This window comes from Natrix helvetica (genome assembly GCF_964273705.1).
Source record: "Natrix helvetica genome assembly, chromosome: 4".
Classification (NCBI taxonomy): Eukaryota; Metazoa; Chordata; class Lepidosauria; order Squamata; family Natricidae; genus Natrix; species Natrix helvetica.
Window position 1 is genome coordinate 22,047,070 of NC_138550.1, and position 12,667 is coordinate 22,059,736.

Here is a 12,667-nt window from a genome sequence, read left to right on the forward strand (position 1 = left end):
TGTTGTTTTTAATAGTTCTACATTTTTAATTTGCGTAGTTTTAATATTGTAATTATTTTTCTATTTGTCTTTTTATAATCTGTAAGTCACCCAGAGTTGCCATATAAGGGAGATGGGTGACATAAAAATGCAATTAATAATAAAATAAATTACACCCTGAGATCATATAAACTGGCAACTGGTCAGTTTTCCATTTGTTAAGATTTTTTTTCACATCCAAAATAGAAGGGTAAAATTACCTATGTCTCTTACCTGCACCAATTTCTCTGCAGCTAATGAACACAGATAGTTGCAAAATAAGATATCACTTCCAATCTATAGCCTAAATAACTTGTTGTTATAATTAAACAACCAGCTGCAAATGCTGATTAAAAGCTAATTAAAGCAACACGGATTTGTAGATATATCAAAATATTTTTTATATTTAAATGCAGCTCAACTGCATTGAATACAATTTTGATTAACAAAATTAAAAGAGGTTTCTGTTTCCAGTAAGCCACCAAATCAACCATCAATGCCTTGCACAAATCAACAACCTTAAGACAAATTTTAATGCAGTGCATTAAACAGTGTCATTTGGCTTTTATGTTTTGAAACCTAGTTCTTTGAGCTTCAGATTCAGAAAGTTTTCAGGGTATCAAAACTTAATCATTTTCCATTTTCAGCTGTTTTACTAATAAGAGATAGTCAAACTTGAGCCAAATTAAAAGCATTTCAAGGTTCTCTTCTAAGAAATAACCCATATCTTCTTCAGGTGACTATGGCTAGATACTCCAGATCTTATGTACTACCATAATCTTTGAAGATAATATTTAAACACAACTCTTGGAATTATGAGAAAATCCATCACTGTTTTTCATAGCTTACCATAAACTCTATGTTTGTTAGTCTGTTTCCAAGTAACCCTCAGAGTAATGAATAGCCTGCATTTGGCTTCTCATTTCTTCTCCATCTCCTGTCATTTCAGTGGGTTCCACCATTCAAGTTAGCTCTTTCATAGTTCTCTTCTTGTTTCATTCCTCTGCACATTTCATCCCTTTTACTTGGGTGATGATTGTGCCAAGGAATGCAAAGTTCTTAGCATTCAAACTGGAGAAGGGACAAGAACACTGCTATCATTAAAAATCCAAATAATCCCCCCCTCCCTTTTCTCTGATTACTTCTCTAGTCTCCTGAGATCAGAAAGGAATGGTCAAATTAATGCCTTTAATGTTTCATTTTCACTTGATGGAAACAAAGAATTCATAGAAATATTTGTAATCTGTGATGCAGCAATGGCCTTGCCTCCCATATTCCAGATGGCTTGAAGTATTTGCAACAAGAACAGGGATTTGTTATCTGCTCCTAACAAAATACTTCGGGGACAACTGGCAAACGAGTTCATATTAGCCATGTAAATCTTCATTTACTAATTCATTCAAAGCTACTTTTATTCTTACCAACCTAAATAGTAAAATCTGAAATATATCTTTGGGAATATGATCCCTATCAGGGACGTGGTGGCTCAGTGACTAAAATACTGAGCTTGTCGATCAGAAAGGTCGGCAGTTCGATGGTTCAAATCCCTAGTACCACGTAATGGAGTGAGCTCCCAGTACTTGTCGCAACTTCTGCCAGCCTAGCAGTTTGAAAGCACATCAAAATGCAAGTAGAAAAATAGGGACCACCTTTGGTGGGAAGTTAACAGTGTTCAATGCGCCTTCGCCGTTTCGTCATACCGGCCACATGACCACGGAGACGTCTTTGGACAGCGCTGGCTCTTCGGCTTTGAAATGGAGATGAGCACTGCCCACTAGAGTCAGGAACGACTAGCACATAAGTGCGAGGGGAACTTTTACCTTACCTTTACCTATGATTCCTTATCTTAAAGTCTATGGGAAATAGCTGCATACACATGATTTTTAAAATATATATTTGTATAAATTAAAGACATGTTAAACATTAACATCAACTATCAACTAGTGTAATTCTAAAAAATCCTAACCAGTTGAAGCAACTAGCTTCGAATTGTAGTTTTATTATATCTTTAGGAGGGCGTGTTGAGGAACACTTATGACCTATCTTAACCAGTCCAAAACTGAGGCAATCAATTTCTTTTAGGTTAATTTTGTGACTAATTTGTCACTGTAATTATTATACCATAATTATTAGTTTAAACTTGAGTGTTTAGTGAAAGTTGAAATCCCAACAGTTGGAAAACACAAGGTTGAGTTTTAGATTTTGGAAATTCCTGGTAATCATAGTTACTGAGAGAAAAAATAATCTCCTGAAAGTTGGAATGGGCTGGGGGGAAACAATGATGGGTTTACTGTACATGTTTTTTGAAACCAAATAGCAGAATAATCCAATCTGCTTGTCCTATCCTCTAAAATGGAAATTGTCAGTTTGGTCTAATGCAGGGATGTCAAACAGGAGGCCTGCAAGCCGGATGCGTTACCCGCAGGCCACGCCCACCCCAGCTCTGCAAATGGAAAAACATCGCAAACGCCACAGGATGGCAACGTGACACAGCAAGCTTGAAACCCATGGTCTAATGGTTAAGACACCAGGCTAGAAAGCTTAAGATGGTGAGTTTTAGTCCTGCCTTAGCCATGAAAGCAGGCTTTGGGCCACTCGCTCTCCCTCAGCCCCAACCAGTGGTGGGTTTCAATTTTTTTTAGAACCTCTTCTGTGGGTATGGCCTGCTTTGTGGGAGTGGCTTGCCGGCTATGTGACCGAGTGGGAGTGGCTTGGCAGTCATGTGACTGGGTGGGCATGGCCAACTTGTAAAATGTGGTGAAACTCACTTAATGCTCTTGCTTAGCAACCAAAATGTTGGCTCAGCAACTCTGGCATTTGAAGCACGAAAGTCTTAAAGCTGTCAAGTTACAAGACCCTTGCACCCCTAATCCTTTAGGAAAAAACTCAGAGGTGTTCAAACTTGACAGCTTTAAGACTTGTGGACTTCAACTCCCAGAATTCCTCCTCTCGCTCTTCATCTTGATGATGTGCGGATGGGCGGGGGGAGGGAGCTGGAACCAGTTCTAAACGGCACTGTAGATTTGTGGAACCTCTTCTATACAAGAGGTTAGAACTGGCAGGGACCCACCCCTGGCCCCAACTCATCTTACAAGGTTATTGTTGTGGGGAAAGTAAGAGGAGGAAAGGATGTTGGTTATGTTCAATGCCTTGAGCTGTTTGTAAAAATAACCAGGCACGATGCAAATAAATAAATAGATATGGAGATTAACTTTATACATGGAATCCTGTTTAGGTATGTATATTTCTGCTGTAGGGATATTCACATGGAAAAGGTCCAGTAAAGAATAAACAAGAAGTATTTTGCCCTAAATGTAATTTTGATTTTTCTTCCTGCAGAAATACACTCTCCAAGCAGAGTTTATGAGCAGTGCTATATAATGGAATGCAATTCTGCATACTCAGCAGGTAGATCTAGAACAGATTCTGGTAAGAGAATAACATAGACTTTCCTTACTGTTGGCATATCTTAAAGTCAGCCTTTTTCAGTCTGGCAATTATAATTCCATTGCTTTGCAACCCAGTGGCTGGGAATTATGGGAACCAGAAGTCCCAAACCTCTAGGAACCTCTCTCTCAGGACATGCGGTATTCTATGGTAGTCATGTCCTGGCTTACGCACACTGCTCTCAGGAGCAGACATGCTATTGTGGCTTGTTTTCAGAAATGGTTTGTAGAAAAACGCAGTATATTTGATCCAACTTCAGTCCATTGGGCACAGAGAAATTCAGGACTAGAAAGTTAAGCTAGTTTCTTCCCTGCTACAATCTGCAACTTTAAAATACCATATTTTAAACACAGATTATTATTATTCGATTATGCATGCGGGTGTATTTAAAGGCAAGGTAAGGCAACAAAATATTAACACTTCTATTTCCTCTCCCCCCCCCTCCCCATCTAACTGGCTTCACGCCCAAGAAAGGACTAGAACACAGTCTCCCAGTTTCTAAGCAAGCATCTTAACCACTACACCAAACTGCCTCTCAGTTTCTCAAATGAAACATTATAGTCACCAAGAGACAAGGCTGATTCGAAGCCACAAAAAATAAAAAAAGAGTTGAGTGATAATTAGGTTTATTATCTACATTAAAAATGGTGTGAAATCTAGATGATGCAACTGCACCTTGTGAACTCAGCTCTATTGCTGTCCTTCTGCAGCAGCCGACAAGAGAGGGAAACTAAGTTGGCTTCCGCATCCTTGTTATGGATAATGATTAATGCATTTGCTCAATTGCTTAGATAATAAAGGTCACGGGCTTCATTACAGACCTAATTAGATTGTAGCGCCTGAATGAATCTTGCCTGCCATCGCTTGATTATACTTTTCTATAAATTAAACTTTATTATATTTATAAATCATGAGCCCGGGTTATCAACTCAGTATTTGCAGGAGGTGGAGGGGGCAGAATGATGAAAACAGCGTTGTAACACAAGCCCTGCTTTTTCTGCGTGCGCAATAGTGGCAAATATCTGCTTTTTCGACATGCGTCATAAGCTGGCATGGTCCCTAAGCAGGGAGGAGCTGGCAGCAAAACACTGCTTTTGTCATTCATCATTAGCATTTGGCAAGCCTCAAACAAACCAGCATGCTGCAACAATAATACTGGCTTACTGTATAAATTGTAATAAGGAATCAACATGTTGATTTATTCATTTAGTACTAGATTTTAGTCCAGCTTTATTACGGAGTTACTTTATTAATAACTCAAGGCTGCAAACAGTCCTAATGCTTCTTATTTCTCCCGCAACAATGACCTTGTGAGGTGCACTAGTCTACGAGAAAATGAGTGGCCCAAAGTCACCCATCCCGTTCTTTATGCCTAAGGTGGGACTGGAACTCACAGTCTCCTGGTTTCTAGGTCATCAGCTGTAATTATTTACATCTAATATGATATATTATATCTATTTGTTCTTTTGAAGTCCTTATTAAAGTATTCTGTAAATCTAATGGGAATGGCAAACTTCTGCAGGAACACTGAACTCTCAACAACAGTAACTGAGCCGTACGCTATGCTTAAGGGGATTTTCTGGATAATTAAAAGGTTTACATGTCAGAGTATCATAAATTTTCAAAATTTGAATCTGTCACGTTTCCGTGCATACCACTAGGGGGCATGTTGAGAATACAAATAGATTGATTCCCCAAGGCAAAAGGGAAAGTTTTCCCTTGAAAGGAAGTTAAATAATAAAATTAATGGAGGGCTTTAATTTTCCATCTGCTTCATGAAAAATGTGGATTTATAGATTCACTGATTACGAACATGCTGGTTTTACTACATCAACACCAGCACGTTAAGTGCTCTGTGTTCATAGTAGTCGATTAAGACTACATAATTAAATGTTACAGGTTAACATGTGAATTTTGCTTCAGAACTAGGAATACTTCAGCTCTCATTTCAATTTTTTAGTCCCTGTGGAGAAAGATTCACTCCATCTATGGCTTCTCCATGAAATCAGTAACAAAGGTATTAAAACACAAAACGCTATCATCTAAAAAGCTTCATTCTATTGTTCTATTATTGATTTTAGCGGCTAAACACTGAATTTTCCGAAATCCCATACTTTGCATCCTTTTACCTGGATTATGGAAAATTACACCCTTCTGCAGTATAAAGCAGGTATTCTGATCTGGGAAGTTCTAATGCAAAGTGCAAAGAGCAGCCGCCGCCATACTGGTACGGTGGCTCATTTGGCCCACCCATGTTCCATACCTGTTTTTAAGGCAACCGGCTAATTGCGCACACGCGCGCAGTGTGTGGCGCCTGCACGACCTCCGACAAGCAGCTGAGTGTGCAGGGAGTGCGCAAGCACGTGCAGGATGCCCAGCTCAGTGCATAGCATACCGCTAGTAATGGGGAGAGGAACCCCCCCCACTGATCTGGTTGATATATCTCTATCAGTCTACTAAAGTTTATTCCAAAGAAGAACAGGCATCGGAATCAGAGATAAATGTATATAAAACAGGTTCAGTTACCAATTAACTTTTCAATATTATTCTGTGGTCTGATCTTTCATACAATGAGACCCCAACTATGGAAATAAAGTCTGCATTACGGTCTTTGGTTTATCAGTTCAGAGTCAGAAATTGACATGAAAGCCATCTGGGTGATTTGGGGCTAGTTATATTCTCTCAGCTCAACGCACCTCAATAGATCGTTGTTATGGGAAAAATAGGAGAAGGGTGTTTACCACTTTGAGTGATTTATAAAAAGTAATAAAAGTGGGATAAAAATAAATTAACAAATCAGATGTGACAAGTCAAAGCTAGATAATTTTTCATGTATCAACATCAAACATTTTAGAATAAACTTGCAGAGTCTTCACACAGTTATAGGTAACTGCTCTAAATAACCAAGATAGGATGATATCTAAAATGTGGCACAGCACAGTCAGTAAAGTAGCCACAAACAGGAGGAAGAAAAGAGTTTATATTATTCTCTTCCAGTACACTTTACTGCATCAAGTAATAGAGCTGTTATATTCAGTAGAGAACTTTATGAAATCTGTATTTTTATTATAATCACGGAAAAAGAGAGAGAGAGAGAGAGAGAGAGAGAAAAGAACAACAGAAAGGAAGGAAGGAAGGAAAAATGCCTGTTTATATGGAAACTTTTAAAAGTTTTCTGAAACATAACTGTCAGTGTATGTTGCAAGTTAAGAATGGTAGTTAAGAAACAGGAAGCAAAATAAAAAAGAAGAGTTAAGTTAAAAGCCACAAGTTGTTAACCCAGTTTCCTTTTCCTGTTCTTCCACACACTTCTCGTATTTAGCATAGTTCTACTCTCCGGTTTCTACTTTCAAACTTTACAAGAACATAGAAAAGGCAAGAGCTTGTAGATGGTAATTGGAGGACAAGGGCAAAATGGTTTTAACAGAGTACTGAAGCCTTTTCCAGTAAAAAATCTTGGGCAACCACAGCCTCTGAACTTTAAATTAGGCAAAATTCAAGCCATTCTGTAAAGTCACAAGGAACAGAAATGTGCATTTAAAAAATCAAAATGAATGCGCAAACTATACATACAAGTCTAGGTATTAAAATCTATAACGACATAGTTAAGGTTGCAAGGACAACTAAAATGATAAGAGGTGGTGAAGCAGTTTCCCTATTAGGAAAGGCTGCAATATTTGGGTCTTTTTAGTCTATAAAAAAAAAAAAAAAGAGACACCACTGAGGTATATAAAGGCAGTGTGGATAAAGTGAACAAGGAGAAGCTATTTCCTCCTTCCCCAAATGTTAGACCTAGAGGTCACCAAACGAAATTGAATCCTGGAAGCGTCAGGACAGGCCAAAGAAAATACTTTTTACACCACATGTAATTTAACTTTGGAATTCACTACCATGAGGATTTGCTTGGCTGGTTCAAGAAAGGGTTGGATCAGTTCATGGAAATCATGGGAATCCATGACTATCAGCCTTGATAAGTAGTGATTGTCACTGAAGGCCACCTGCTGGGAGACCAGGGGATTCCCATGCAGTTGGGTGGCTTCTGCTGGATTAGATGGGCCAGGAATCGAATCCAATCCAACAGGACACACTGCTTATGTTCTTAGGATGCATCCAAAAACAGTAACCACAGCACTTTTCTTACTAATACAAAATGGCAATAGCAAAAGCACTTAGACTTATATACTGCTTCATAGTGCTTTGCAGCCCTCTCTAAGCGATTTTACAGAGTCCGCATATTTCTCCCAACAATCTGGATCCTTATTTTATCGACCTCAGAAAGATGGAAGGCTGAGAACCTTGAGCCGGTGAGAATTGAACTGCTGGCAGTCGGCAGAATTAGCCTGCAATACTGCATTCTAACCACCGCCCCAACATGGCTCTTAAACATGTTAAACATTTTAATGATTATGAGTTACTTGACGCTTTTGTAGATAAGGGCTGGTGAGAAGAAATAGAAAAATATAAGGAAAAAACAAATCATTTTCAAAAATCACAATAATTGCATTATATCCCGGATGATACTTTATAAATTGGGGACAGAAAATAATGGTATCCTTACTTCTAACCAAAGCATATTCAAATCACTTACCAACATATCTTGCCATTTAAACGCAATAGATGCCATATATGCTGCATTGATATTCACATATACATTATGCATTTATAAGCTTAATAGGTTTGGGGCTGGTTGGCAGATCAGTTACCAGTTTACTACCATCAACATAGACATGTAATTTACACTAAAGCAGGGGTGTCCAAACTTGGCAACTTTAAGACTTGTGGACTTCAACTCCCAGAATTCCCCAGCCAGCTGGCTGGGGAATTCTGGGAGTTGAAGTCCACAAGTCTTAAAAGTTGCCAAGTTTGGATACCCCTGCACTAAAGGTTTTCTGTCAAGAATCTAGCAATCTTGATCTTGATCCTGCCCCAACCTTCTAACCTTATGCAATAAAGCCGTCCTTGAAAAAGTCCATAAGCAACCTTTCTGCTAGAACTGTTGTCATTCGTGTGTATAGGGAAGCAAAATAAATTGGTGCTACTTTCGTTTTTGTTTTTTTTTTAAAGTTCTATCCAGGGGGATTTATTACTGTATAAATAAAGGAAAGCATTTTACCAAAAGTAAAATATAAATAAGCACAAGACAGCTGAGCCACGGGACAACCATATAAAGCATTACTGATTGTTTTAAAAAGGGATTACTTTCCTTCTTACCTCTTCCTTCTTTTCATCAGCACTCATAGCTAAGTTGAGACTCAGCTGAGAATGGCTGCTGATGCCACTGTCTTCATTTGTATCGTCATAGTAGACGGCTTGCACAGAATCCTGGAAGCAAACAGGACTCTTCCCCAACTTGGCAGACGACCCCTCCCCTCTTCCCTCACTTTCCACTGAGCTGAGCGACAGGGTACTGTACCGGTCTGGACAATGGACATCCATGTTGCACTTGATGCTTTCAGCGTTAAGACTCTGAGGCTTGGGGACGGTGGGTCTAGCAGGATGGTTGGGGGGCTCAGTGCTATATGTAAATGGGCTGGAGTTTTTTGACCCATCAAAATCTTCATGGAAAACTTCATCAGGAATTGACCCTGGGTTCTGAAGTGGAGGTGGAGAGCAAACCAAGTCTGAAAGTTCACAGGACGACATCCTATGGCCTGTAGCATCAACATTTAATGCAAATGGTGATCCAGTGGAGTCGTCCTCAGAGCACTGCATGGTGTACCTGGAAGGAGCTGAAGCTGGGTGACGCCGGGATGGCAGGCACTTCCGCCTCTCATTCTCAGTGCTGCTGGAAACCCTGCGGGAATAGTCCTCATGGAGCCTGCTGTTTGGTCTTGTCTTTTGGTTCTGTTCACCGGGGGAAGAAATATCAGTCCTAGGACAGTCCTTCTTTAAAGCACCATCGGTTACGTTGCTGACAAGTTTCAAAACTCTGTCAAAATCCTTCGCTCTAATTGGGCTCTTCCAACGTTTTGATTTCCGCTCCGAGTTCCTGTTGGTTTTGTCTGAGTCAGTTGACGACATACTCGTGGTTCTTGGTGGCAATTGCTTTTCGTTCACAGCTTTGAGGTCGGTGAGGTTTGAGGTCGACTTCCTTTTGAACGAGCTCTTTTTGAGAAAATTCAGGTTATCGCTGCTTTTACTCCTCCTGTAGATCACTTTGGGACATTCTGGATCTTTCCCTACAATTTCACAAATCTGGGGATCCTGCAATGCAGGGGAGACTATTTTGGTATTGCTCGGTGGGTCCTGGGTTTGATCACCATCTAATAAGTTTATACGGCCAGTTGCATAAGCACGCCTGATGCTGCGTGATCGATGTGTGTTCCTCAGGAAGGAATCTTCCTCTCCATCAGAATGATCAGAAACCACCGTGTTATCTGTGGCACTGTCATTTAAAGGCCCTGAATAAGAATACCTGTTTGTCTGAACTCTCACGGTTGTATTATTTGGAATATACTTCTTGGTTTTGTTCTCCGACAGGCTATCCTTTAAGCTATCTGGATCTTCTTTGGCTGGGATTCCTTGGAGATTGACTGATGATTTTAACTTCTTGAAAGATCCCATTTTTCTAAGGGAAGACAAAGCATTCCATGTTGACGAGTTCCCCATAAGTATAACTGAACGAGGCCGCTCTACGTTGGAGCTGGACCTCTTACGGGGAGTGGGGAAAAAATGCATTATTTTGGAAGGACTGGTTTTATCATCCTGATTGTTATTTCCATTTTTGTTATTTGGGCTGATCCCCCCATGATGACATAAAGAGGTAGTATTGCTCCCTGATTCTTTATTATCCATTACTATACAGATAACAGAGGTGGCATTTCCCAAGCCATTCTGCCACGTGGTCATGTTTTCAGTTTTTGTACCAGAACAGGAGTCATGGCTCATGACTGTTTGATCTGCATCTTCTCCATGTGGAAGCCTTTGTTCAACTGTGCATCTTTCAAGCTCCTTGTTCATACATTTTTTCGGTGAATCCGTCTCTCCAGTAGTCTGCACTGCCTGCACCAAGAAAACAAAGTCAGCATTTAGGATTTTTCTCAAGTCAGAAGGAGAGAGAGATTCTCTGTATGATAGAAAAGGTTTGAAGGGCTCTATAGTATAGCTGAGAAAATCTTTAAAATGATACTACAGTAATCGTGTTATTAAATGATTATCAGATGTTACTTACTCTGCTGACTTAGATGCTGTTAACAGGCCATTATTTCTAATATTAATCCTTTCAGCCATAGAAAGTCAATCTACCAATCATATATCTTTATCAGAATCTATTTTAAGCTTCCATTGGTTCAGATATGTTTACTGATTGATACATCAAAAACCAATCAAAACCAATTTTGTTGTCTTTAAGTACAATGACAATAAAGATTATACTTATCATAATAATCAAGTCATACACAGTTTGAAATTGAGGAATCATACTAAGTAAGTCATACAGTTTGGACACCTTGTAAAGAGCTGGAGTCACAAATCTGTCCTCCAAGCAATGTAATTTTCAACTGATTTTGTGTGACTAGGGATGGACATTTTAAGACTGGGGATATGAATGAAGCTTTTGGTAAGTAAGCTGGTCCCATAAGCTCTTACCCACAATCCTGAAAAACTACCTGAAATCACATTGTGGAAATCTGGCCATTTTAATAACTCACAACTGGTTAAATTCACACATATTAAGCTATAGCCTGTGGTTTACAAATCATTTTGATTCATTATTGAATCATGCTAACCACAAACCAAACCGTAGTGGCTTAACACAATTATGAACTCCACCTAAAAGAATAGAATCATAGAAATGGAAAGGATCATCTAAACCAGGGAGGTCAAACTCGATTTCATTGAGGGCCGCGTCAGATTGTGTTTGACCTAGGGGGAAGGGGGTGTGGGCAGGGTGGGCATGGCCAGCTTGACATCACTCATGTCGGGGGTGCCTGTTGTGGCCCGAATGCTCTGCCAGCGAAAACAGGCTTCTGAGCTCCGTTTTCTGCTGCAACATCCTCCCGCAACCCTCTGCCAGTGAAAACAGAGCTTGCGAGGGCTGTGTGTGGCCCTCCTGAGCTGCATTTTTTTGCTGGCAGAGACACCATGGGCTGGTCCTTCGCTGTTTCCATGGTGGCCCTGCAGGCCAGAGCTAAGCACCCCGTGGGCCAGAAAAGGAGTTTGACACCCTGATCTAAACCATTGAGTTGAATCCCATACTGAGGGCAGAAATTGAAATTAAAGCACCCCAGTAGATGGCTGTCTAGCATCTGCATGAACATCTCTCTCATGAAAGACAAATTGGGAAGTTGCCGCTCTGGATAAATAATTCCATTGTCAAACCCCATAGTATTCAATCAGAATCTGCCTTCCTGCAACTTAAATCCATTATTCTCTGCCCTGCATTCTGGAACGAGACAGAATGTATTGATCTTCTGTGTGACAATCTTGACAGACAATCTTCAATCAAGTGTTTGAAGAATATTCCCTTTAATTGCCATTTCTGAAGGCTAAACATAACCAGCTTTTGATAGAACTCAGTTTCTAGACCCCTTTATGTTCATTGCCTGTCCCAATTTATCTGAACTGTTTTCTAAGTGAGACATAATATGGGACTAGAGCCTGCAAGAGGATGTCAGGTCTGACCAAGGCAGAATAAAATGGAGCAATTATTTCTTGTGTTTTGAAAATAGTTCTTCTGATGCAGTCTACATTTTGATTTGCCTTTTTGACAAGGCTGCCTCAGTTTGTAATCCATTGATATTCCAAAAATATCATACCATTAACACACCAGGTATCAGCTATCCTGCACCTGAGAATGTTTACTTTTGTTTCCTTAAATGAAGCATCTTTTGCTTTTCTCTCTGAGCCCGTTTCTCCAGCCTATCAAGATCATTTTGAATTTCATATTTTCTGTAAATTATTAACTCTATTAGCATTATGTCATCTGAACATTTGACAAGCATTTCCTCAACCTCTTCAAGTAATGAAAGAAAATACTGACGAGTATAGATACTGACATTAATAGTGGATAATAGCATCCCTGTTAAGAAAATACATGTTCTCAAACTGTTAGGGTCACTCCCTAGTTTACCTGGGCGAAAAGCCGATAAGCATGTGAGTAAATATAATGTTCCAAAAAATTATTAGAGATATCTCCAAACAATTGGTACAAGTTAACAGCTACAATTCTATAACCATTTTTTAAATTATGGACATTACAGCA

General features: G+C 39.6%; 1 protein-coding gene across 4 annotated transcripts in view; it reads right to left on the minus strand.

Annotated features, from left to right (window-relative positions):
- The window catches only part of SPATA13 (spermatogenesis associated 13), a 100,019-nt gene that overhangs the window by 42,045 nt on the left and 45,307 nt on the right, over positions 1-12,667 (minus strand). For 3 of the 4 annotated variants that reach the window (XM_081950192.1, XM_081950190.1, XM_081950191.1), the window contains exon 2: positions 8,677-10,467. The exons of the other annotated variant lie outside the window; for it this stretch is intronic. In XM_081950192.1, coding sequence (XP_081806318.1) covers positions 8,677-10,425 — 1,749 coding nt within the window. In that variant the 5' untranslated portion in view covers positions 10,426-10,467. The remainder of the gene's footprint in view (positions 1-8,676; positions 10,468-12,667) is intronic. 4 annotated transcript variants of the gene reach the window in all.